Consider the following 23,705-nt stretch of genomic DNA (forward strand, 5'->3'; position numbering starts at 1 on the left):
TCAGCTGCTGAGGATGCACGTGCGCCCGCTGGCCACAGCGGCGGTGCAGGATGTCCAGCCCAGGCTCCAGAATGGCTCCTCCTCAGGGTGGTCAACCTCAGGTGGGGAGGAGGCGGCCCTCTGCCTGCCTCGCAGTGAACTCCTCTTCCGGCAGCGGCGGCACAATGGGCTGGTGAGGGCGGCGCTGGAAAAACTAGGTGAGGCAGAGGATGTGACTCTGGGCACAGTCCTCCCCATGGACTCCAGCCATGGGAGGCTGTCTGCTGGCCAAAGCACCAGGCACTGCAGATGCGTGCTGGGCGAGTGTACGGGTGGGGGAGGGAGGGGCTGGGGTCCCTAAGGAGAGGCCACCTTCTCTGCCTGTTTTTCCTCCATTCTACTCACAAACCTGACCCTCTCATCTCGTCTCATCAGAGAAAGGCCCGGAGCCAGGGCAGAGCCAGGTGTTGTGTGGCAGCCTGAAGCAGGCTGCCCCAGCCATCCAGGCCTGTGTGGAAGCATGCAATTTCATTGCCCGGGCCCAACACCAGCGGAATCACTTTGACAGTGTAAGCCAGGCTGGGAGTGGGAGGTTGCTGTGAGTACCTGGTGAGGGGCTGGGACCTGACATGGGGGCAGGAGGAATGGGGTAGCCATGGTAGGGCAATGGGATGGAAAAAGTAGAGTTGGGATTGGGGAGGAGGGGGGACATCAGGGCGAGGGGACCATGGAAGAAGCCAGGTGGAAACTTGGAAGTAGGTTAGAAGGGCCCAAGGGAATGGAGAATGGAGGCCTGCTGGAAGGCCAAGGACGGTTCAGGATCCAGGGCAGGCTTTGTGCCCCCGCTGGTCATCCCACACTCTGCCTCCACCCTCAGGGGAACGAGGAGTGGTTCTTAGTGGGCCGTGTGCTGGACCGTGTCTGCTTCCTGGCCATGCTCTCCCTCTTTGTCTGTGGCACTGCCGGCATCTTCCTCGTGGCGCACTACAACCGGGTGCCCGCCCTGCCATTCCCTGGAGACCCTCACCCCTACCTGCCCTCGCCTGACTGAGTCAACCAATTGCTGTTAACCATTCAGAGAATTACCAGCTGTGTCCTTCTGCTGAGGTCATGGAAGCATCCTTCAGGGCCGTGGAAGCCAAACAGCCCTGAGAAAAGCTGGAGAAATAAAGAGACAGAGCTGGAGTCTTGGAGTGGTTGAGGATGGGCTGTGGGCAGGGTGTGCTGTGGGGGGTCAGTGGCAAAGCATTATCAACTCTCAGAATGTTTGAAGTCCTAACGACTCCATTTTGCATGATGCCCCCAACTAAGTAAGGTCCTATCTCTCCAAGCCTGGGCCTCCCTTTCTTTTGATGAGTTCCCTACAAGCTCTTGAAAGAGGGAAGTCAAGAGAAATGTGAAGAATGGCAGCCAATGATCTCTCAAAAGAAGATGGCAGCTCACCCCAGCTGCCATCTCCTTCCCCTGCCTTACTGCACCCAGGACTCATCTGCACCAGTGATTTTTCTATTCATATGCATTTTTTTTGCCATTGATCACAACATATTTCATGAGTTTTATTATCTTTTCCCATTGTTAAGAGCTCCTCACAGCATCGTGGAAAAGCAAGTCACTATATCCCTAATGTTTCAGATGGGCAAATTGGAGCCGAGTAAGAGTGGCTTCCCAGAACACTGGTTGCTTTATGGTTTGGAGTCCAGCATTCCCAACTCTGACCCAATCTTAGACACTCTGAGAAAGATCCCACAGCCTGGAAAACAGACCCCTCCCCATTTCTCTTCTCAAAGGCCAGGGAATTTGCACTGGTCCCGCAAAAATGGTTAAGGAAGAGCTAGGTAGGGAGGCTGGGAGGTAACAGGGAATTGCTGGGCTCTGCCTTCAGGGAGGAGACCCTGACCAGCCTCCCTTGACCCCACTTAGGAAACAAGAGGACTAGCTGACATCTTCCTGGGAGAGGCAAGGCCACACTTTGAGAGTACAGATGGGGCGTGCGTTCTGCTGGTGATAAGAGGGTAAACTTAAGCAAGTCATTTGTGCTGCCTGAGCCTCTGTTGCCTCCTCTCTAACTGTGGGCTCAGGTATCAGTTTAGGATCATTACAGGATCAAAGGTGCGGGTGAAGGTGATTAAAAAATGTGTAAGTGCCACATAAAGCCCTGACAATGCAACATTGTTGGGGGAGGGAAGAGGATCCCAGAAATAACCCCCTCTCCCAACTACAGGGTTGCTGGCTTTGGGGCTCAATCACCAGCAGGTTCGTTTCCTTTACTCCAGTGTGTGCGTGTGTGCACCCGCTGTGTTTGGAGCAGAGACTAAATCCCGGAGGCAATTTGATGATGGTGGAACCAGCTCCGGTCCCTCTAAGGCTTGCTAGACTCGTCACCTGGGATGAGTCCCCCAACTTCACTGACAGCTCCAGGGCTTCAGGGGCGGAGGTGAGCTCCGTAGCTCCTGGCCCCAGTAAGCAATGGCTAACAATAGCTGCCACTTATTTAGGGTCACGTTGCCTAGCGCCTGAATTGATTATCGTATTCAATCCACACGGCAACCTGAAGAGGCGGGTACTATAGCATTGCCGGTAACAAAGAGGGAAAAACTGCCCGGGGGAGGTTGAGTGCGGGATCGCTCAGCCCGCTCTGGGGGTGGGGTCGGGATCTGTGCCCAGCGGAGTGCAGAGCCCGCGCCGTCGCGCTGCGGCGCGATCTCCCTCCCGGAGCCTCGGGAGGGGTCAGTGCGCGCCGCCTTGGGCGGGGAGCGATTCCTCGGAGCCACGGGGCGGGCGGCGGCCAGGGACCCGTCAGACCTCCGCAGCCGGTGGCGTCCCCGAGCTCGAGCACGTCCGCGCAGCCGCCCTGGGCTGGCGTCCCGGGATATCCGCCCCCCACCGGGCCCGCGAGCCTACGTTCCGCGGCTCCCCGCGCAACCGGAAGTGGCCGGGCCCTAGGCGGAGGGACCGGGCGGAGCGGAAGTCACTCCGTGAGGCAGTGGCGACAGCGAGAGGATGAACAACAAGTTCGACGCGTGAGTGGCGTGCGGCCGCCTCCCGGGGCCCCTTCCCCCAACCGTTCCCCGCACCCGTCCCCGCCGCGCCTGGCGGCGGCGCCCACTCCACAGCGCCGGGCTCCCTCCCGGGCGCGGGCTGCGGGCTGGAGCCCGCCCAGGCGGCCGGCGGGAAGGCGGGGTGCAAGGGTTCCGGGGACCCCAAGGCAGTCCGGACCGGGGGCGAGGCGCCGTTGACGGGAGAGGGGTGGTTGTGCCGCCCGGAAGGAGGTTTTCGGACGCCGCGCCCGGCGGGTGCGGGTTGCCAGCGGCGTGGAGGGGTAGGGGTGCTTCCTCAGCCGGCCGCTCTGAGTTTCCGAATCCAGCTTTCCTCCTCTGGCCTGGGCAGGTCGCCTCTCCCGAGTCGGCTTCTCCTCTGCACAGTGGGAAGGTCACAGCCCGTACCTAGAGTTGTGCAGATGCGCTGAGGTAACGTGGCTGCTGCGCTCGGCACCGTGGCTGCTCAGTTAAACGGAGTTCTCGTCGCCTTCCTGAGACTCCTTCCTGCTTCCTTTCTCCTCCCTCTCCTTTCCCCTCCCCACACTCTCAGTTTCTTGCCCTTCGGGTATATTTGCCCCGGCCCCTTCCGGACTTCTGTTTGTACCCTATCGGATCCCTAGTTCCAGCCACAAACTGGAGATGCAGAAAGGAAATGCAAAGTAATTTTCCATATTTCCCGGCAGCGATGGTACCTTTAGGAGATTATGTTCTTAGCTCTCCTTTCAGTAGCCTAGTGAATCCGATGCTCTTTCCGAAGACCTAGATTTCCAGTCCCAGACCCACCAGTTACCAGTTACTTTGACAGCAGGAAAGTTTCCCAGTCTCTGAGCCAGGGTTACCCAAGCCACTTCAGTGCCCTGCTGCCGCACAGGGGTGTTAGAAGGGTCAAATCAGATTCAGCTTTGCTTAAGGGTGTTTTGTAAATTGCTACATGGTGATGTATACATGCAAAGTGAAATTACTATTAGTTTAGATTGTGACCTGCAGCTGCTGATGGGGAGTTGTTTTTCCCCCCCAGTACAATGAGTGCTGATGTGCATATTCCGAGGTCATGGATTCCAGCACTCCAGACAGCTCCTCAAAAACATTTCTTGGTTGTGGGGAGAGGACTTATTTTATAAAATACTAGAGGCCCCATGCACGAAATTCATGGGCGGGGGGGGGGAAGGGTCCCTCAGCCCAGGCCCTCTCGCAGTCCCGGAGCCCTAGTGTGGGGGGTGGGTGGGTGGGGAATGTCCGACGCCACAGAGGCGGGAAGGGCTCCGCAGAAGTCCAGCGGAGCCTGGCTTCTGGCTGAGCTGTGATCCCCCTGTGGGAGCGCACTGACCACCAGGGGGCAGCTCCTGTGTTGAGGGTTTGACCCCTGGTGGTCAGTGCGCATCATAGTGACCGGTTGTTCCACCGTTTGGTCCATTGGCATATTAGCCTTTTATTATATAGGGTATTATATTGGATTTTTATTGATTTCAGAGAGGAAGAGAGAGAGAAACATCAATGACAAGAGAGAATCACTGATTGACTGCCTCCTGCACGATCAGGGATCAAGCCTGCAACCTGGGCAGATACCCTGACCAGGAATCTGGTTCATAGGTCGATGCTCAACCACTGAGTCACCGTGGCCAGGCAGGAGAGGACTCTTCTAGTAGTCTTTGGCAGAGCACTTCTGCAGCCAGCTGCTTAGCTGTATCCATCCCTATATTAACCCCTTCTCCATCATAAACCCTGCCACCCCTACTGCCAGATCTAAGACCTGCCTCAGTGGAGCTGTCTGCCAGTCCTGTACCCCTTCCTCCACTGAATTGAACAAATCAAAAGTTTATCCTTAGATACTTTAAGGATCATTTGGCATGGTCCTACCCATTGGAGGTCTGCAGTAAGTTAATTAAAGAATGTTAATAATGGCTTCTCAGGGCAGCTTGCTAGATACTTTTCATATATTATTTCTACTCCTAACAACCCTGCAAAGGGGATCTTGTTACCCCCTTCTACAGATAAAGAAAATGAGGTGCTTTGAGGTTAAGTAACTTTCCCACAACAGGAAGGGCCATATGATGGCTTTCAAACCCAGATTTCTTTAACCTTGGTTCAAGCATGCTTTGCTTGGAATAGCAAAATGAGAGATGCTGGGTGACTGTGTCCCTCTTCAACCAAGACTTAAGGCACGGGAACCCGGAGGATAGGGAATCCAGAGGATAGCGTGGAGGTTTGGAAACTGAGAAGGGAGGGAAATGGTTTGAGTCCCTGGAGTCTGCCCTAAGGAAGAGAGTTAGGAACTGTCTTGGGCCTAAGCAATAGAAAAACCCATGTTCTTAATCAGGAGACAAAAAACTGGCCATGACAATATAGCTGGGACAAGTACAAACAGTTATTAGGGGAAATCCAGAAGAGAGGTGCCTAGGCTCAGCCTCAAGAGAGATTAGGAAAGATTTCAAAGAAAAAGTGGTCCTCTTAGTCCTGAGGGACAGTGTAGGTAGGGGAAGAGGGTTCTCCAAGAAGAGACCACATAGTGAGCGTAACGGGTGAGGTCAGGGAACCGCAATAGGTTGATCACTACTACAGTGAAGGGAGTTTATTGTGTGTGTCCTCAGTCAGGTCCTTGGAGACAGAAACTCTTTAGTGTCTGATACCAACAATAGGTGCTCGGTAAATGTTGTGGGACTTGTGTGCTATACAGGCTCCTTTCGGAAAGGAAACCAAACCAACTCAAATTTCATAAGGGGAAGGGTATCATAGCACAGATAATGGTTTCCCAGAGGTCCAGGAAGGCCAAGCGAAGCCAGTGGAATGATAGCATTACAATTAAAGCCAATCTCTACTCTCTCTGCTCCATTCCCTTTTCCCAACTGGCTTTCTCTGCCTTTGCTCATTGTCTTTTTTTGTGTGGCTTTTCTTGTGTGGGACATTTATGGTACAGTGCATGGCCACCTGAGTATATTCTACAACTAGGGCTGTGAACTGGGCAAAGCAGGGACCCCAACACATGGCTAGCTCATGAATTCTAACATTTAATGAATGCTTTTTATGTGCTCTAGGCAGTGAAGATTCATTGGCAGAAATAAAAGGGGTGCTTTACAAAAGATTTTTGTGTCTGTGTAGGGTAATATCTGAGTTACAATTTGAGCATTTCCAGTACCTTTCGTGAGAGTTACCTAATTCCATTTGACTAGATAGTCATTAGGGGACAGAAAGGTGAATTCAGAGAAGATTCATGATAAGTAAGTGGTCCAGCTCTAGACTAAACAGCATTCTAATTATCTTTGTGAACTCACTTTCTGTTTATTTTTTTGTCTGAATCCAGTGAACATTAGCTGGACCTGAAAGCGTTAGGGTAGTTTCACTGCTCTTAAAGCGGCAGCTCCTAAAGTATATTTAATCATACTTATAGGCATGAAGTCATTTATTTCATTGTACTTTATCCTTCAGGGTGGGCAGCAAAGGGCAAGGGACAGTTGAGTGTTTTAAGCATGGAAATTAAATGGACTGTTTGCATTTAGAAAGATCATGCTGGTGGCTATGTGGAGGATGGATAGAGGGAGGATATAATTTGTGTTGGGAAACCATTTAGGAATTTATTGTAATCATTGAGATGATAAGAAGAGGGCCTGGACTAAAGCAGTAGCAGTTGGGAAGGATAGGAGAGATGGTCAGAACAAGAAGAATAGGTAGATAAGTTTTTTGTTTGTTTTGTTTTGTTAATCCTCACCTGAGGATATTTTTTCCATTGATTTTTTTAAGAGAGAGGGGGAGAGACACATCGATTGGTTGCCTCCCGCATGCATCTCCCAGGAGGCCAGGGAATCGAGCCTTCAACACAAGGTATTGAACCCTTGACCCTTCAGTCTGAGGTCTGATGCTCCAAACACGAAGCAAAACGGGCTTAGACAGGATAGGTAAATTTTAAAACTTCATTCGAAATGCCAAAGCAGTTACTTAATCCAGAAACTCTTCTGATTATTGACTCTTTATTTTTGGTCAAGAAAACAGTTCCTTAAACTGTTTACCTCTTGCTTCTTTGTGCAGCCTGTTATGAAACTGGAAAATGATGCTTTCTGGAATTCACACATTAGCTAATGGGCACTTCATTTTTGTTTAATCTTCCTAATTGACATTCTACATTTCCTTGCCCTTCTCTCATCTCATTGCTGGTATTTTGAGTGACTTTGGGCTTTTTCCATGGTAGTTCATTTGACCTGGTGGCTTTGTTAGGTAAGCAAGAATCAGTTCAGTCATGGGGTAACATTGTTTTGCCTTTCTACTTAGATTGAAAGATGATGACAGTGGTGACCATGATCAGAATGAAGAAAACAGCACACAGAAAGATGGTGAGAAGGAAAAAATGGAACGGGACAAAAGTCAGAGCAGCAGCAAGAGGAAGGTGAGTTGGGACTAGAAACTTGGTTATCTCATGGAATCTGTTTATCTGGAAGATACCAGGTTAACAATTGTACACTATTTTGTAATACCTGATTTTGTTCTTAAGAAAAAATTATTGAATCATTGGAGTTCATTTTGGGACTCAGAACTGTTCCCTTACCACAGGACCTTGAGAGAGAGGGGGAGAGACACATCGATTGGTTGCCTCCTGCACACATCTCCCAGGAGGCCAGGGAATCGAGCCTTCAACACAAGGTATTAAACCCTTGACCCTTCAGTCCGAGGTCTGATGCTCCAAACACGAAGCAAAATGGGCTTAGACAGGATAGGTTCCCTTACCACAGGGCCTTTACCACAGGACTGTTCCCTTACCACAGGGCCTTGCTTTTCAGCATTCTGCTAGCCTGAGGTAGGGGAGAATAACCCTGCCGTTAACAAGGCATTATTTGCTTCATAATCTGCTGCTGAGTATTTAAAATCCTATACATCCCTTGAAATTTTAGACTCTTTAGTCAGTAATAGTCTAAACTAAAATGACTTGGAAAAGAGAAAATTTAGAGAATAGAAATAGATGGATCAACTTCTTTATTGAAAAGCGATCATTAATTGCTTTATTCTGCAATATTGAGTACCCTCCAAATACAAGCATTTCAGGGCTGAGAGGACACAAAGGTCAATGAAACTATGGATCAAGGAGCTAACATTTAATAGTGGTGATAATAATAGTAGCTGACATTTATTGAGTACTTTTTAAAATATGTTTTTATTGATTTCAGACAGAGGGAAGGGAGAGGAAGAGAGATGGAAACATCAGTGAGAGAATCATTGATTGGCTGCCTCCTGGATTCTGGTTTCTGGTTTCCTTAGTCAGCTGACACACTGGGAATCAAGCCCGCAACCCGGGCATGTGTCCTGACTGGGACTCGAACCCTGATCTTGGTTCATAGGTTGACACTCAACCACTGAGCCACGCTGGCCGGGCTATTGAGTACTTCTTGTGTGTCAAGCACTGTGCTAAGCACTTTACATCTATTAAATTATTTTATCCTCTCAACACCCATATGAGATGATGATTACCCATTTTTCAGCTTAGTAGCTGAGGCACAAACAGGTTAAACAACTTGTCCTAGGTCACTAGCCAGTAAGTGATAGTGTCATAGAGGAAGTGGTGCTGGACCTGGGAATATGTAGAGATAATACACAAACATAAATACTTACGAAGTAGAAAGTTACAAAAGCTATAAGAACATAGGTAAAATGTTACAGGAATTTAGAATCCATTAACTACTACGGAAATTTACTGTGTAAGCAGAATCTTGAGCACATTGCAGGTAATTGAGCATGTCTCTTTTTTTTAATTTTTTAAAAAATATTTTTATTGAGTTCAGACAGGAATGGGGAGAGAGAGAGATAGAAACATCAATGACGAGAGAGAATCATTAATTGGCTGCCTCCTGGCAAGGCTCATTTATCTGGTGCTTGACTCTGTGGGCTGGGGCAAGTTCTGCACGCCCCCCACTGGGGACCAAGCCCACAACCTAGGCATGTACCCTGACTGGGAATCAAACCCGTGACCCTTCAGCCCCCAGGCCGGCACTCTAGCCACTGAGCCAAACCAGCTAGGCCCTAGGTAGGGGAGAATAACCTAGCTGCTAGGGTGAGCATGTATCCTTTTTAAATTGGGGAGTTAGTAAGGGGTAATGCTATAAAATGTTTTCTCAGTCTCAGAGCATGTGATAAATGGCCAGGACTAACACACCTTTAATATACAGGCTGTTGTCCCGGGACCAGCAGAGCATCCCTTGCAGTACAACTACACTTTCTGGTACTCCAGGAGAACCCCCGGCCGACCCACCAGCTCACAGAGCTATGAACAGAATATCAAACAGATTGGCACCTTTGCTTCTGTGAGTACTTAGTGAGCCTCAGTAGTAAATTCATGCCTGTATTTGTATCATCATGTTTGTTTATCCTCCTGGTAACCTCTAGGATTCTGGTTTCCTTAGTCAGCTGACCTGAGTCTCTGAGGTCAGATTTGTTCATTCTTAGGTTTCTCATTAGATATCCATAGGTAATTAGTGTGTAATTGTGGAATTGATCAGAAAGGGACAATACAAAAATACAGGTTTGTTTAAGTAGATATTTAGTGAGTCCTTACTATGTGCAAAGTGTCCAGGGGTGGGTGGAGATATAATTTTTTAAAAATTATTTTAGAGAGGAAGGGAGAGGAGGAGAGACACATCAATTGGCTGCCTCCCGTACACACCCTCACTAGGAATCGAACCCAAGACCCTTTGGTGCATGGAAGAATGCTCCAACCAACTGAGCCATGCCAGCCAGGGCGAAAATTTTATAGTACATGGTATCTGTTCTCATGAAGCTTGATGGTTAAATCAAGAGTAAAGTTCAAAAGTTTCCTTTGTATTTAAGAACCTTTCATTAGGGTTTTGGATCTGTTTGTGATTATGTATAAAATAGCATATTTTTCCTGTCTTCAGAAAGAAAAGGAAGTCTCTAATAATTGTTTTTGTGGATGTTGTCAGAACAGGGAGCCCAGGCACTGTCTTATCACCCTCATAGGTAGCTAGGTTTGTGTTCCCTAAGAAGCTGTCTTGTTCAACACAGATTATGTTCTTCCTATGTGCTATACATTCTATCTCTGGGCACAATCAAATGCAGGGTTTGTTATTTTCTTGAAATTATTGGGGTATCTGCCCTGTTTAAAATGCAGACACTGGAAAAGGAAACTTTAATAGGCAGTAAATGTTACAGTAAAGTAATAAGGAGGAAAGACACCGTAATAGCCACTTTATGTAACTTCCTTTGATCCTTATGATAGCCTTTTGAGGTCAGTGATGTTATCCATATTTTACAAATGAGAAAAGTGAAACTTGGGTTAAGTATCTGATCTAAAGTCAAGTCAGTTGTAATTTACTTGACTAAGTGGAGGAACCAGTGTTGAAACTCAGGTTTGGCAGGTTATAAAAGCCCCATTCCAAAGCCCATATTCTTTCACCTTTCCAATATACCAGAATGCATGACATGAGGCTCCAGTTTTTTAAATGTTTGCGTCGTACTAGACAAGCTACATTTATTGATCCGTTTATTATTGATCAGATATACTACACATATAACTGGTAATCAGGTCACCCCATTACTATACTGAATTGATATATGCTCCCTTAACACTGGTAAATTTAGGCTCTTTTGAAATATTAAAAATAGCTTGTGCACTGGTGCATATTTGGTTCAAGAAATGTTTGTTGAATGAATTCAAGGGATTAGTAGGGTTCTAAAATGAATTAATTCCTTTGCCATTAGGGAAATAAGACATAGCTAGGAATTCTAATACAGGGAGACAGAAGTGCTGTTGGGAAGCACAAGGAGGGTCCACTTACACTGTTTTTTCAAATGACCCGGGCAGCTCAAACCCATGTTGTTCAGGGGTCCTAATTGTAGTCCTATCATTTCTGAATCTATCACAAAAGTTTTATTACCTGTTATATGGGAATGGAATAACCTTACAGGTAAAATAGCAGCCTTTATTTATGAACATCTGGTTGAGCATTTGGAGGATCAAAGAAGACACTGAACTGGGGAGTAAGTTTTCATTCAGGATTCTGTTCAGTTATTTTGTAGTAGTTACAAATATATGTAGCACTTTTGTTTCCCTCTTAAAGAAAGCATATGTGGAGTTATCCAGCTTGTGAAAGGAGGGTTTTGTTTCCTCTTTTGGCATATATGTTAAGTTGAATAGAGTTGGTCATGAGCATCATCTGGGGTTCATGCTTCTTTAGTACTCACTGGATGTGTGACAGTGTTTGAAGTCAGCTGTCATGTAATTCAAGGCATTAAGAAAAGCCTCACGATATTAAATCCTCACAGAGAAATAATTGCATTGTGAAATCTTTTATTAAATCCAAAGCAGTATTTCCCATTTGTCTTTAATCCTAGTATTTAACTAGTAAAAGTTCTTGAAATCAGGTGACTAAGAAGGCAGTGTTTTAAAATGGGAAGGGCATTGGACTTGGGAGTGGCAAGGCTCATTTATCTGGTGCTTGACTCTATGGGCTGGGGCAAGTTCTGAAGCCATTTTCTCAACTATAAAATGAATAAAGTAAGGTAGTTCTGAGGTCTTTTCTGCACCTCATATTCTGAGTCTGAACACTTCTTTTATTTTTTTGTTTCTTTTTTTTTAATTGATTTTTTACAGAGAGGAAGGGAGAGGGATAGAGAGTTAGAAATATTGATGGGAGAGAAACGTCGATCAGCTGCCTCCTGCACACCCCCTACTGGGGATGTGCCCGCAACCAAGGTACATGCCCTTGACCGGAATCGAACCTGGGACCCTTCAGTCCACAGGCCGACGCTCTATCCACTGAGCCAAACCGGTTAGGGCTATTTTTTTGTTTCAATGAAGAGTTTCAGAAATCAAAATTGCCTAAAGAGAAGGAAAAACGTCTTTTAAAGTTTAATACTATTTCTTGAGCTGTCTACTTCATCTCTCATAGTTTAGATATAAGATTGCGACTGTAGATTGTAGAGAACCAAGATGGCGGCATAAGGTATATACCTGTACGTGCTGCCTCCCACAACCACACCAAAACTACAACTAAAAGACAAAGCAGCTATCATCCAGAACCCCGGGAAAGCTGGCTGAGTGGAAGTTCTACAACTAGAAAGAAAGAAAAAAGCGCATTGAGACTGGGTAGGAGGTGCGGAGGCGCCAAGAGCAGAGGTTCGGAGGCGTGCGAAACAGGCTGGCAATTGGGTGCGCTGTTTTTTTCAATTGGAAGGGAGCTACAAGCTCCCGACTGCTCTGAACTCCAGTTTCTGGCGAGACTCTGGGGACCCAGACTCCTAAGGGGAGAAACTGGACTGTCTGGCATCGGGTCGGAAAGCGAGGGTGGCTTTCTCGCAGAGGTGCTCACAGGGATCATTGTTACTGCATGGGGGCGCGGGACACGGAGACCCGGAGACATGAAGACAGCTGACTGGCAGCCATCGCTGTTTGCTCCACCCTGGTGATTCCCTGAGACCCCGCTCCACCCAATTTACAACCCCACCCAAGCTGTGCGCAGAGGCTTTTGCATATGAATGGCCTGTCCTTTCGCAGCCTAACCTAACAAACTGCAGCTGGGTCAGAGAGCTCCAAAACTTTCAAACCCCAAACAAAGAGGAGAAATCTGCAGATCTCGCTGTAGCTACTGCTGGGTGGCCTCTTTGCACCTCCTTGGAGATCCAGGAGCCAGTGTACCCAGTGGTCAGATACCAGATTTTAACTCCTCACATCCATAAGTGACACACTCAAGAGGCAGACTCAGTGAGCACCAAAGCCCCACTGAAGCAAGTCCTGCCCCATAAGGGTGTCTCCAGCACAGCAGTTCTTCCACTGTAGACACAGCGGGTCCTCACAGTCAATTGTCCTGGAGGTCAATTCCTCCCAGTGATACCAACAGCAATCAAGGCTTAACTACAACAAGACTGTGCACCCAGCCCACAAAGGAGTGCACCAAGAGTGTCCACCTCAGGTGATTGGGGAGGCTGAGCCACTGGGCCCTATAGGACACCTACCACACAAAGCCACTCTATCAACACAGGGAAGCAGCCAAAATGCGGAGACAAAGAAACATGTCACAAATGAAAGAAATGGAGGAAAGCAAACTCCTGGATATAGAGTTCAAAACCACAGTTATAAGGTTACTCAAGAATCTTCTAGAAACCTCCGAGGAACTTAGTGAGACCTCCGAGGAACTTAATGAGAATGCCAAAAAAAATGGAAAAGGACCAGTCAGAAATTAAGCATACACTGTCTGAAATAAAGAATAATATACAGAAATTCAACAGTAGACTAGAGGATCCCAAGAATCAAATCAAAGATTTGAAATACGAGGAAGCAAAAAACACCCATCCGGAAAAGCAAAATGAAAAAAGAATCCAAAAATATCAAGATAGTGTAAGGAGCCTCTGGGACAACTTCAAACGTACCAACATCCGAATTATGGGGGTGCCAGAAGAAGAGAGAGAGCAAGATATTGAAAACCTATTTGAAGAAATAATGAAGGAAAACTTCCCCTACCTGGTGAAAGAAATAGACTTACAAGTCCAGGAAGCACAGAGAACCCCAAACAAGAGGAATCCAAAGAGGACCACACCAAGACACATCATAATTAAAATGCCAAGGGCAAAAGACAAAGAGAGAATCTTAAAAGCAGCAAGAGAAAAACAGTTAGTTACCTACAAGGGAGTACCCATACGACTGTCAGCTGATTTCTCAACAGAAACTTTGCAGGCCAGAAGGGAGTGGCAAGAAATATTCAAAGTGGTGAATAGCAAGAACCTACAACCAAGATTACTCTACCCAGCAAAGCTATTTAGAATTGAAGGTCAGATAAAGAGCTTCACAGACAAAAAGAAGCTAAAGGAGTTCATCACCACCAAACCAGGATTATATGAAATGCTGAAGGGTATTCTTTAAGAAGAGGAAGAAGAAGAAAAAGGTAAAGATAAAAATTATGAACAACAAAGTGACAACAAATACATATCTATCAACAAGTGAATCTAAAAAGTCAATTAAAAAATCTGATGAACAGAATAAACTGGTGAATATAATAGAAGCAGGGGCATAGAAAGGGAGTGGACTGACAATTCTTGGGGGCAAGGGCGTGTGAAGGGTCCGGGAAGAGATTGGACAAAAATCTTCCACCTATGGATGAGGACAGTGGCGGGGGGTAAGGACATGGGGTGGGGTGGGAACCAGGTAGAGGGGAGCTGTGGGGGGAAAAAGGAGGAACATCTGTAATAATCTGAACAATAAAGATTTATTTTAAAGAAAAGAAAAAAAGATTGTGACTGTACAATTGTATAGTCTGGCTATAAGATTGGAGAAGGCCAAACCATTAATGAAGCAATGCTTGATTGAGGAATTGGGGATGGTTTGTGTACCTTTCTACCCCACAGCTCCTCTCTAATTCCTAATTTACAGTGAGCCACAGTTTCTACTTGGTGTACTTTATTTCTTCCCACTGTGTTCAGGTTGAAAAGATAATTGCTCATTGTATACATTTGACCATTTACTATCCCTTATACAGTTAAGCATAGCAGTTGCTGAGATGAGAGACTGCACAAAAGTCCTACAAATGGCACTCATTCCTGACTTCTTTGTAACATGAGACACTGCCTATGTTCCTGTTCTTAGAGGACTGAAGGGACAGCTGTTGCACACAGTGTAAGGTCTCTTAGTTGCTAACCAGTTCTAGAAATATGACTTGAATCTCTGTGTACTCAGTATCCATTTTCAGCTACACAATTCTGGTGTCTTGCTCTGTGTCTGTTTAGAGCCTCCTGGGCAATGTGTTGGCAAATACCAATTGTTTCTCTCCAGACTATTCTACATCTTCTCTTTCCTCCTAAAGTGTGCCTCTTCACTGGCCAGTACTTTGTAGGTGTCCTCTGTGAGACAGAGAGGTAGGGAAGTAATGTCGCAAGGCACCACTGAGAGAACAGGAAGGACTAGCATGATGAGTATAAATAAGTCTGCAATTGCTAGAGAAGGGTGTCTGCTTTTCTAACAGGACTTTGAAGGAGAGGCAAAGAGAAACATAAATGTTCTAGTAAGAAGAGGGACTTAAAGAGAACAGACTGAAGGTTGTCAGAGGAGCAAGGGGTTGGGGGATTGGGTGAAAAAGTTGAAGGGATTAAGAGGTACTAATTGGTAGTTAGAAAATAGTCATGGCAATGTAAAGTACGGCATAGGGAATATAGTTAATAATATTGTAATAACTGTGTAAGGTGCCAGGTGGGTACAGGAAATATTGGGAGAATACTTGATAAATATGTGATTATCTAATCACTATGCTGTATACCTTAAACTAATACAAAATAATATCGAATGTAAACTGTAATTGGAATATATATATATATATATATATATATATATATATATATATATATAAAGAAGAGGGACTTAAACCCTAAATATTAGAGGCTAAGTCCTGCTTGGTTTTGGACTGTCCTGGCCTAAGAAAGGCACCATGATGCAGCATAGTGCATGTGGTTGATTTTATCACTGTGCTTAGTAACTAAATAGAACTAAAATGTATTTCACTGTAGCTCATGCTGTATTTGAGTAAACAGTCTTTGATCAAGAGGGTGTTTAGGCCCGGCTGGTGTGGCCCAGTGGTTGAGCATCAACCTATGAACCAGGAGGTCACGGTTCGATTCCTGGTCAGGGCACATGCCCAGGTTGCGGGCTTGATCCCCAGTGTGGGGTGTGCAGGAGGCAGCCTATCCATAATTTTCTCTCATCATCGACGTTTCTCTTTCTCTGTCTTTCTCCCTTCCTCTCTGAAATTAATAAAAATATTTTTTTTTTAAAGAGGATATTTGGTCCTAAAAAATGCATTCAGACTGAGGTTATGTGGCACTTAATATACCTTAGAACTAAAGGGTTTCCATTATGTAAAACAAGGTCCTCCTCACAGCATGTCGTGGTTATCCTGTGGCCTCTGCAGGAGGATGCATATTGACTGGTGTGACTTCACCAGCCAAGGTTCCTGGCTGAGGCCTTAGAGTTTTTCTTGTATCAACAATATTACATTTTCCTTTTATCCAGCTATACCATATGCTTTCATCTAATATGCCTTTCCTCCCACACAGTCCTCCAAATGAAAATGTGTATCCTTCCAAAGTATAGCCTGTAACAGTGTGTCTTCCCTGTTTATGCTTTTCTCTTAGATAAGTCTTGCATTCAGGCAAAGAAAAAGAAAAGTCACACCTTCTGTACTCTGGGGCCCTCTCTTCACAGGTGGAGCAATTCTGGAGGTTTTACAGCCACATGGTACGTCCTGGGGACCTGACAGGCCACAGTGACTTCCATCTCTTCAAAGAAGGAATTAAACCCATGTGGGAGGTGAGGACTAAGGGCCTCAGCAAGTTGAGGGTTTTTTGTGGGGGGGGGGGGGGGCGGATGGGGGGAGACGGGGAGGCTAGCCCTGTCAAGGTTAAAAAGTACTTTAAAGCCTTCTTTCAAAACTGCATTACTGTTTGGTACATCCTTAAGAGCTGGGACCTCCAGGAAAAGATACTAGTGCCATTGCTTGTCTGGATGGGTTGGTGCTGGGTGGTTTTGAAAGATTGTTTCATCACTAAAATGGTATGTAACAACATTAAAGGATAGATTTCATTTTTAAAACTTATTTTAAATATATATTTTTATTGATTTCAGAGCGGAAGGAAGAGGGAGAGAGATAGAAATATCTATGATGAGAGAATCATTGATCGGCTGCCTCCTGCATACCCCACACTGGGAATCAAGCCTGCAACCCAGGCATGTGCCCCGACTGGGAATCAAACCACGACCTCCTGGTTCATAGGTCGACCCTCAACCACTGGGCCACATGGCTGGGCTGTTTTTTTTCCCTTATTCCTGTAGAATTGGCTGTGTGTATAGTATATTACTATAATATACTTATGATTAAAGTGGGTAAAAAATAAGCTTACAGGCACTAATTGGAGACCCAGAGCTGATCTCTTTGCTTTGCTGAAATCCATCTTTTATTCTGATACCATGGCATTTTTCTAGAAGACAAATGTGATCACACCTTCCCTCCCACCCACCCACCCACAAAATTACAAATGTTATGCAGCTCGCTGTTGCTCACATGATCTTGCAGCTAGTTTACCTTTCAGGCCTCGTCTCCCATCATCTCCACATCTTCCCTTTGGTGCTGCTGGACCTTCCTTTGACTCTCCCCATCTCACACTCGAGTCTGCACAGATTCATGCTCTTCCCAGTGCCTTCAGCCTCTTCACCTGCTCTACCTGGCTGACTCCTGTGTCCCTCAAGACCCAGCTTAAATGTTTCCTCTTCTTGAGTATTTTCTGGAGGTCTCATTCTTTTTTTTTAATCTTTTTGGAGGTCTCATTCTTTAATTTACTGTGCATACCTCTGATACAGCAGCTCTCAACAGACTATCCTGCTGTAATTAATGTTCTTGTCTGTCTCCTCAACTAGACTGGGTCTGGGAGAGACTGTGGCTTCCTATTTGTGTATTTGGGACATGAGGACACCTGGTAAACTCTTAACAAAGTGAGGAATGAAAATAATTAAAGTGAGGCATGATCTGTGTTTGAGATCTGACATTTTATTTTGATTACTAAAGTAGTTTCAAAAAAGGATTTTTCTTTTTTTTTAATCCTCACCTGAGAATATGTTTATTGATTTTAGAGAGGAAGGGTGGGAGAGAGAGAAACATCGATGTGAAAAAGTAACATTGATTGGTTGCCTCCTGTGCATGCCCCAACCGGGGATCAAACCTATAACCTAGGTATGTGTCCTGACTGGGAATTGAACCTGCAATCTTTTGGTGTACGGGGCGATGCTCCAGCCAACTGAGCCACCTGGCCAGGGCAGAATTCTTTTTTTTTTTTTTTTTTTTTTTTTTACTTTATTGATTTTTTACAGAGAGGAAGGGAGAGGGATAGAGAGTTAGAAACATCGATGAGAGAGAAACATCGATCAGCTGCCCCCTGCACTCTCCCCACTGGGGATGTGCCCACAGCCAATGTACATGCCCTTGACCGGAATCGAACCCGGGACCCTTGAGTCCGCAGGCCGACGCTCTATCCACTGAACCAAACCGGCCAGGTCCAGAATTCTTTTTAAATCTTATGTTCAGCCACTTTTTGTAATGGCTTGTATAAGGATCCCCACCTTGTTTTTCTTTGTTTTCTGTCTCTTCCTACCATTTTTCCTATAAAGTTGAATAATTGGAAAGTGATAAGACCTTTTAGTGTTCATGCAAAGGAAAAAGGAGTTGTGAAACCATATTTTAACTTTAATGCTTTCTGTCTTTTTATAGGATGATGCAAATAAAAATGGTGGCAAGTGGATTATTCGGCTGCGGAAGGGCTTGGCATCGCGTTGCTGGGAGAATCTCATCCTGGCCATGTTGGGGGAACAGTTCATGGTTGGGGAGGAGATCTGTGGGGCTGTAGTCTCTGTCCGGTTTCAGGTAAGCTTCCTGCGGGCAGGTCTGGTTTCATGTGTTGCCTTTGCTCTCCTCACTGCCTCTGGTTTGCTTTGATGAGTCCCTCTGTTCCTCCTGTAGGAGGACATTATTTCAATATGGAATAAGACTGCCAGCGACCAAGCAACCACAGCCCGAATCCGGGATACGCTTCGGCGAGTGCTTAATCTACCTCCCAACACCATTATGGAATACAAAACCCACACCGACAGCATCAAGTACGTGTTGGGGGGGTTTGGGGGTGCATATCCCTAACCTTAGCAGAAGTAGGTTCTTAGTTGGGTCCGGAGGAATACGGTCATACAGGAGACTGACTTGTGGAAAAAGTACAGAGCAGTCTTCCCCTCTAATGCTTCTGGCCACTTGTAGCAGCTCTTTGCTGGTGAGGCTCCCTGCTTACCTCACTGTACCAGAGAGAGCCCCTCTGCAGAATCCCAGTTGCAGTGCCTGGGCTTGCTTTATTTCCATGGGCTGTCTTGTCTTTCATTGGCTAACCACTGTCTTAAAATGAAAGACAAAGTGCTCTCCTTTTTCTTGCTTGTTTTTAAAGATAATTTCACTGAACAAGAAGGTCCTCCCTGTCCACTCCAACCCCTACTTTTGCATGTCTTTTTAACCTGTTAGCTTCAGTCTGTTTCTTTGTCCTGGGAAATTAACGTCTTATCAGGAATGTGACTCCCATTTCCTTGTGTGTAGAGCTGAAATCCTAGAGGAAGCAGATGGAGTGTTTGTGAGAGTAGAATCTAAGAGAAGCATGAATGCCAACAGGAAATAAGCTTTGCTTTGCCCTCTTCCTAGGACTTAGGGGAATGGAGCCAGACATCCTCACAGAATCACTGGTTACGGTTGCTCCTTCAGTGATTGAGTGTCAGGAATAAGTTCAGGTTACTATGATGAATTTGTGGGAGTGGCTGTTAGATTTTCTCAAAACTGGACGGAGAGCTAGCCAACTAGGAGTCGGGACTTTTAGGGTTAGTTCTCTCCTTTGACTCCAGCATCATTGTGTGCCTTTGGCAAGTCTCTGCCACTCTGCTTCAGTTCCCCCGTCTGTAAAATGGGGGGTAATGATAACTTTCCTAAGGGGGTTGTTGGGAGGCTGATTGAATCTTGGTAATGGAAGGTCCTCAGATGGAGACGGCTCTTACAGGGCCAAGTATTATTGTTGCTGTCATCATCATCATCATTAGAAATGATATCATCATAATGTTATTCTTATTAAAGACCATAATGAGCCCAGTGATGGTGTTCAGCAGACAGACCACTTTAGGAGTCTTTTTCCCATGCAGTCACAGATAATGTTGTGGGTGGAGTTAGCTAAAACTAGCTAAGGGCCAGTTTTTAACTGGGAACACTGCCATAGGAGTTTGTTCATAATCGAATGGCTGCTTATGACTCATTGAAGCAGCCAGGAGTTATTAGCTGGCCATTGCCCTGGTTGCTTGACTTAGCAGTCCTGTGTTAGCATTGTTTTTCTCTAAGCACATTTTCCCTATTCTTTGTTCTGGGGTAGAAGTAGTTTCTGCCCTCCAGCTAGACTCAGTCCAGGCTGGAGAGGTGCACACCTACTTTTTCTAGGACTCTTACATTCAAGATTTCTAAAACACCCCCCATTTCCCCCAAAAGCAAGCTTTTCACCTGGATAGGAAAGGGAAAGAGGTATTTTTCAACTTTCCCCTCTCCACTGTTCTACCTTGCTAATGCCCTGAGGCAGTTTTTCCTGACTTATAGAACTGTATTCAAGTCCTTACAGAGTCTAGGAGAGCCTGTGGGCTTTTTGCCTTAGACTACTGCTCACTGCTTTATCCAGAGGTCTGCCTAGTACTCCAGCCTACAGCTACAGGGACCAGAAAACCCTCCTTGACACCCAGATGCTACTTTCCCTGCGTCTCCCTCTCTTTCCTCTCCCAATGTGCCAACCTTTTGCACTTCCACTAGAATGCCAGGCAGGCTGGGCCCCCAAAGGCTCCTTTTTCAAAACCTCTGGAAGCCGCGGTTGAATGTGCCATGACCTTCTCCCTCTCTGGATGGCACCATCATTGAAGCTGGCATCATCGGAGTCTCTTGTTCTGTTGGCGTGCTACCTGGAAGATTCTTCTGTCCTGGACAAGAGGAATTGGAAGAGCATTTTATGTTTTAAGAACAGGCTGACACACAGCAGCTACTACAACAGCTGAGATCACTTAATAAATGGTGCTAAACTAGCTTGTCTCATGCTCTTGCTCTTTATGGTGCATCAAAGAAGTGGCTTTTCAGACTGACTGTCACCATATTAAGGAACGGCACAGACTTCTCCATGGAGGGCCATTGGGGGAATGCAGCCTCATTTCCATAAGCCCATTGTACAGTGTCATGTGGTATTTGTTCTACTTCTCCTGAGGTCTGACATAATGAGGAGACATCTAGCTCTCAACATGAGACCCATTTTCTGGTACTTGAATTTCAGTCTCCATCTAGTCACGCTGATTAATAAGAACAGTGATTTCTGATGTAGAATTCAGCTTGAAAGTCCTTAAGGTTGGAAAGGGGGGGGATCCTCGGCCTTTGCTTTGCTGACGTCATTTGCCTTTACTTCAAAGAAATCTCTTGCTTGGAGGTAAATTCCTGCTTCCATCTGTGTGTGGCTGTACATATATAGCTTCCTTGCTTGGTGTTAATGGGGTTTTCTCACTGCCAGGGCTGCCCAAGCCACAAGCTCTTTGCCAGTCTCTCCCTTCCGCTTTCCCTTCAGGGCCAGGTCATCCTCCTCTTTGGGCTCACTCTGCTTGCAAGGTCTCAATGTTCTAGCCCTTCCCATTCTCCCAGGGTAACTGTGCCTTAGAATCTGAGGAGGGGAAGCATCTTCATCCTCCGTGAGTTTGCTCCTTAGGGTATCTGACTGCAGCACGTGCCAGCCCCTCACATGCTTTGTGGCTTGGCTTGTGTAACCTGCAGCTTGGCCTGCAGGCCCTAACCTGCATGTACAATTGCAGCAGGCCTCATGTTACTTCAGGCTTTCTTGGGAGCTACACCAAAACCAAAAATAAACATTTTTGCAGACACTGGGTCAGGTTGCCTGATAGTATCTGTGAAGGTGGCTATGGGCGTAATGTGGAAGTTTCCAAAGTGGCTGTTCCATTCTGGCAGCGACACCCTATGCTTGTACCATCCTGACTGACCACCAGTCTCCACGTGGCCTGTGATCCCACAAAACACACATTGGGACAGCACCCTGGGCTCAACTTTCTGGAGGTGTTTGTGTCATTGCTTCTTTGTTTATTGCAAATACAAAATTGGTTGAAGTCTCTAGAAAATGGTATGTGGAAATGCCTAGTCTCTGTTTTCAGCATTTGTCAAAGAGTTACCTCTTAAGGCCTTTTCCCTCTTGCCTTCTGCTATTATGTTACATGTATTGACCTTAATTTCAGCTAATATAATTGGTCCAGGGGATGAGCTTGACATCACCTTCCTAAGTTGATCAGAAAGCACCAAATTGACCTTGAGCCCCCTCTGATCCTTGTCACATGTGAACAGAAGTCAGAACTGGTCTGCTTTGCTCCCTTCCTGTGCCTCTCACAGGTATGGCTTTGCTTGAGCCAAGGAACAGCAGCTCCTGGGACTTGAGAATTTAAGAGAAAATGAAGGAAAAAGGTATTCTGGAGAATACTCCCAAGTGTTCTGGTGGGACTTTTTGTAGGAGTAAATTTCTCAGTGGCCTAGATTTCTCAGTCAAATATACCTCCACCTTGCTGTGTTTCCAATGTCCTTTTTCAACTGTTTGGTTTTCCAGCCTGCCCCTAATCACACTGCTTGTGGCCTTTTCCTGCTGCGCTCCTAGGTGAGCTGAGAGGCACACACTGCTGCTCACATCACCAGAGCTGCCTTGCTACAGAGGGGACGCCTGTCTGCTGCCTCCTACCCTTGTGTTGCCAATAGTAGGTCCCACTGAGAAACGGGAAACTTGTTAGATGGAGTGTTCGCTTCAGGTGCATGGCTCCTAATGAGGCCAATCGCAGTTAAGGTTTTATAGGTTTGGGTCCTCACTGTGTCCTCCATTTTGAGAAGAAATCTAAGACAGACTTGCAACCCAGAATCGTGGGACCCTCAGGATAAAACTGGGCACAGTCTTTTGTGAGGAAATAACTTTTGGAATAGTGCCATTGAATCCCTTTGTGCATCTGGCCCGGATGGAAGAGGGGAAGACAGGGCCAGCTTCACTCAGTGGGCCACAGTGTTGGGAAAAGTGACCAGACCTCTCTGCAGAGAAAGTTGAGGGTAGGTGACTTTATTTCTTTATTCTAGAGGAGAAATGGGTCAAATCATGGGGAATTTCTTTAAACTTGTTTAGATTTCATTATACTTAAACATGGAACTTTGTAGGCAGCAACCAAATATCCCTTGTGTTGTGGCTAAATCAGCCCAGTAGCACTGGATCAAACCGGTGTTAACTGCTGGCCTGCCTTATGAAAGGTACTCCTTACTGATGTTCAAAGTAAAGAAAGCCCAGACTAGCAGGAGGCAGAGCTTGTCCATGAGTATTGAGGGCCAGCTGAGTGCAAGACTATGAACAGGCTTTAGGGGGTGGGAGGGTGGGACACATTCGGAGTTACACAGAAATGGACCTCTGCTCTCAGTTTGCTTTCTGGTAAGTGAGCTGAAACAAGAGTGGTCTTTAAAGGACTCTTTTGACTCTGTCATTTGAAATTGTTCAGAATTCTCTGTAGGCTATATTAATCTCAGTTATTCTTTTAGAAGCTTCATTCATATGACACTTAACATTTACTAGTAACTTCTTCTTTTTACCTTTAAAAGAAGCAAGTTTTAATATTACCAGTATGATTGGAATGTCATATGGAAAAGAGCTAGAATGTTCGCACCTAGCTTTAGGCAGGTGATTTGTTGGCCTACATTGTACCAGTGAATATGACCAACTAATTTATTTTCACTGTATCCATGTGAGGAAAATTCTTCACCCAGATTCCTCATGTTGAGGTTTAATATGTGAGGAAGATATTTCTGAAGAAAATGGGAGGCCAGTTTAATACCAGAATGGGTTAGTGTAGGTTTTTGAAGAGAACTCTGTTTGGACTAGTGTAGGCCTTTCTGGAAACAAAAGGATACAGGAGATGAAGCTTCAACACAACCATGTAATTTCTCTGGACATTTATGTCGCTTAAGATAGAATTTAAATCTCAATGTTAAAATGAGAGAGGGGTTCCTGGGTCATTGCCCAAGCATCAGATTTTGCTTTGCCCTTGTCTTAATTTGGAATGAAGTGAAAGGGCCTTCTGATGTCACGCCTGGACTC

The 23,705-nt window shown here is 45.9% G+C and overlaps 2 protein-coding genes across 8 annotated transcripts in view; both read left to right on the top strand.

Moving 5' to 3' along the window:
- CHRNG (cholinergic receptor nicotinic gamma subunit) overlaps positions 1-1,044 on the top strand; it is a 6,057-nt gene extending 5,013 nt beyond the window's left edge. The window contains exons 10-12 of the mRNA XM_006082645.3: positions 1-197; positions 415-548; positions 857-1,044. Coding sequence (XP_006082707.1) covers positions 1-197; positions 415-548; positions 857-1,030 — 505 coding nt within the window. The 3' untranslated portion in view covers positions 1,031-1,044. The remainder of the gene's footprint in view (positions 198-414; positions 549-856) is intronic.
- A 1,799-nt stretch (positions 1,045-2,843) lies between these two features.
- EIF4E2 (eukaryotic translation initiation factor 4E family member 2) overlaps positions 2,844-23,705 on the top strand; it is a 31,109-nt gene continuing 10,247 nt past the window's right edge. For 2 of the 7 annotated variants that reach the window (XM_006082647.3, XM_006082648.3), the window contains exons 1-6: positions 2,844-2,999; positions 7,278-7,392; positions 9,164-9,298; positions 16,198-16,302; positions 18,254-18,406; positions 18,503-18,639. In XM_006082647.3, the coding sequence (XP_006082709.1) occupies positions 2,980-2,999; positions 7,278-7,392; positions 9,164-9,298; positions 16,198-16,302; positions 18,254-18,406; positions 18,503-18,639 (665 nt within the window). In that variant the 5' untranslated portion in view covers positions 2,844-2,979. Of the gene's footprint in view, positions 3,000-3,328; positions 3,447-7,277; positions 7,393-9,163; positions 9,299-16,197; positions 16,303-18,253; positions 18,407-18,502; positions 18,640-20,356; positions 20,623-23,705 lie in introns of those variants that run through there. The other 5 variants (XM_006082646.3, XM_023762400.1, XM_014463775.2 and 2 more) reach the window with 5 other exon arrangements.

This window comes from Myotis lucifugus, unplaced genomic scaffold (assembly GCF_000147115.1).
Source record: "Myotis lucifugus unplaced genomic scaffold, Myoluc2.0 scaffold_3, whole genome shotgun sequence".
NCBI classification, from domain to species: Eukaryota; Metazoa; Chordata; class Mammalia; order Chiroptera; family Vespertilionidae; genus Myotis; species Myotis lucifugus.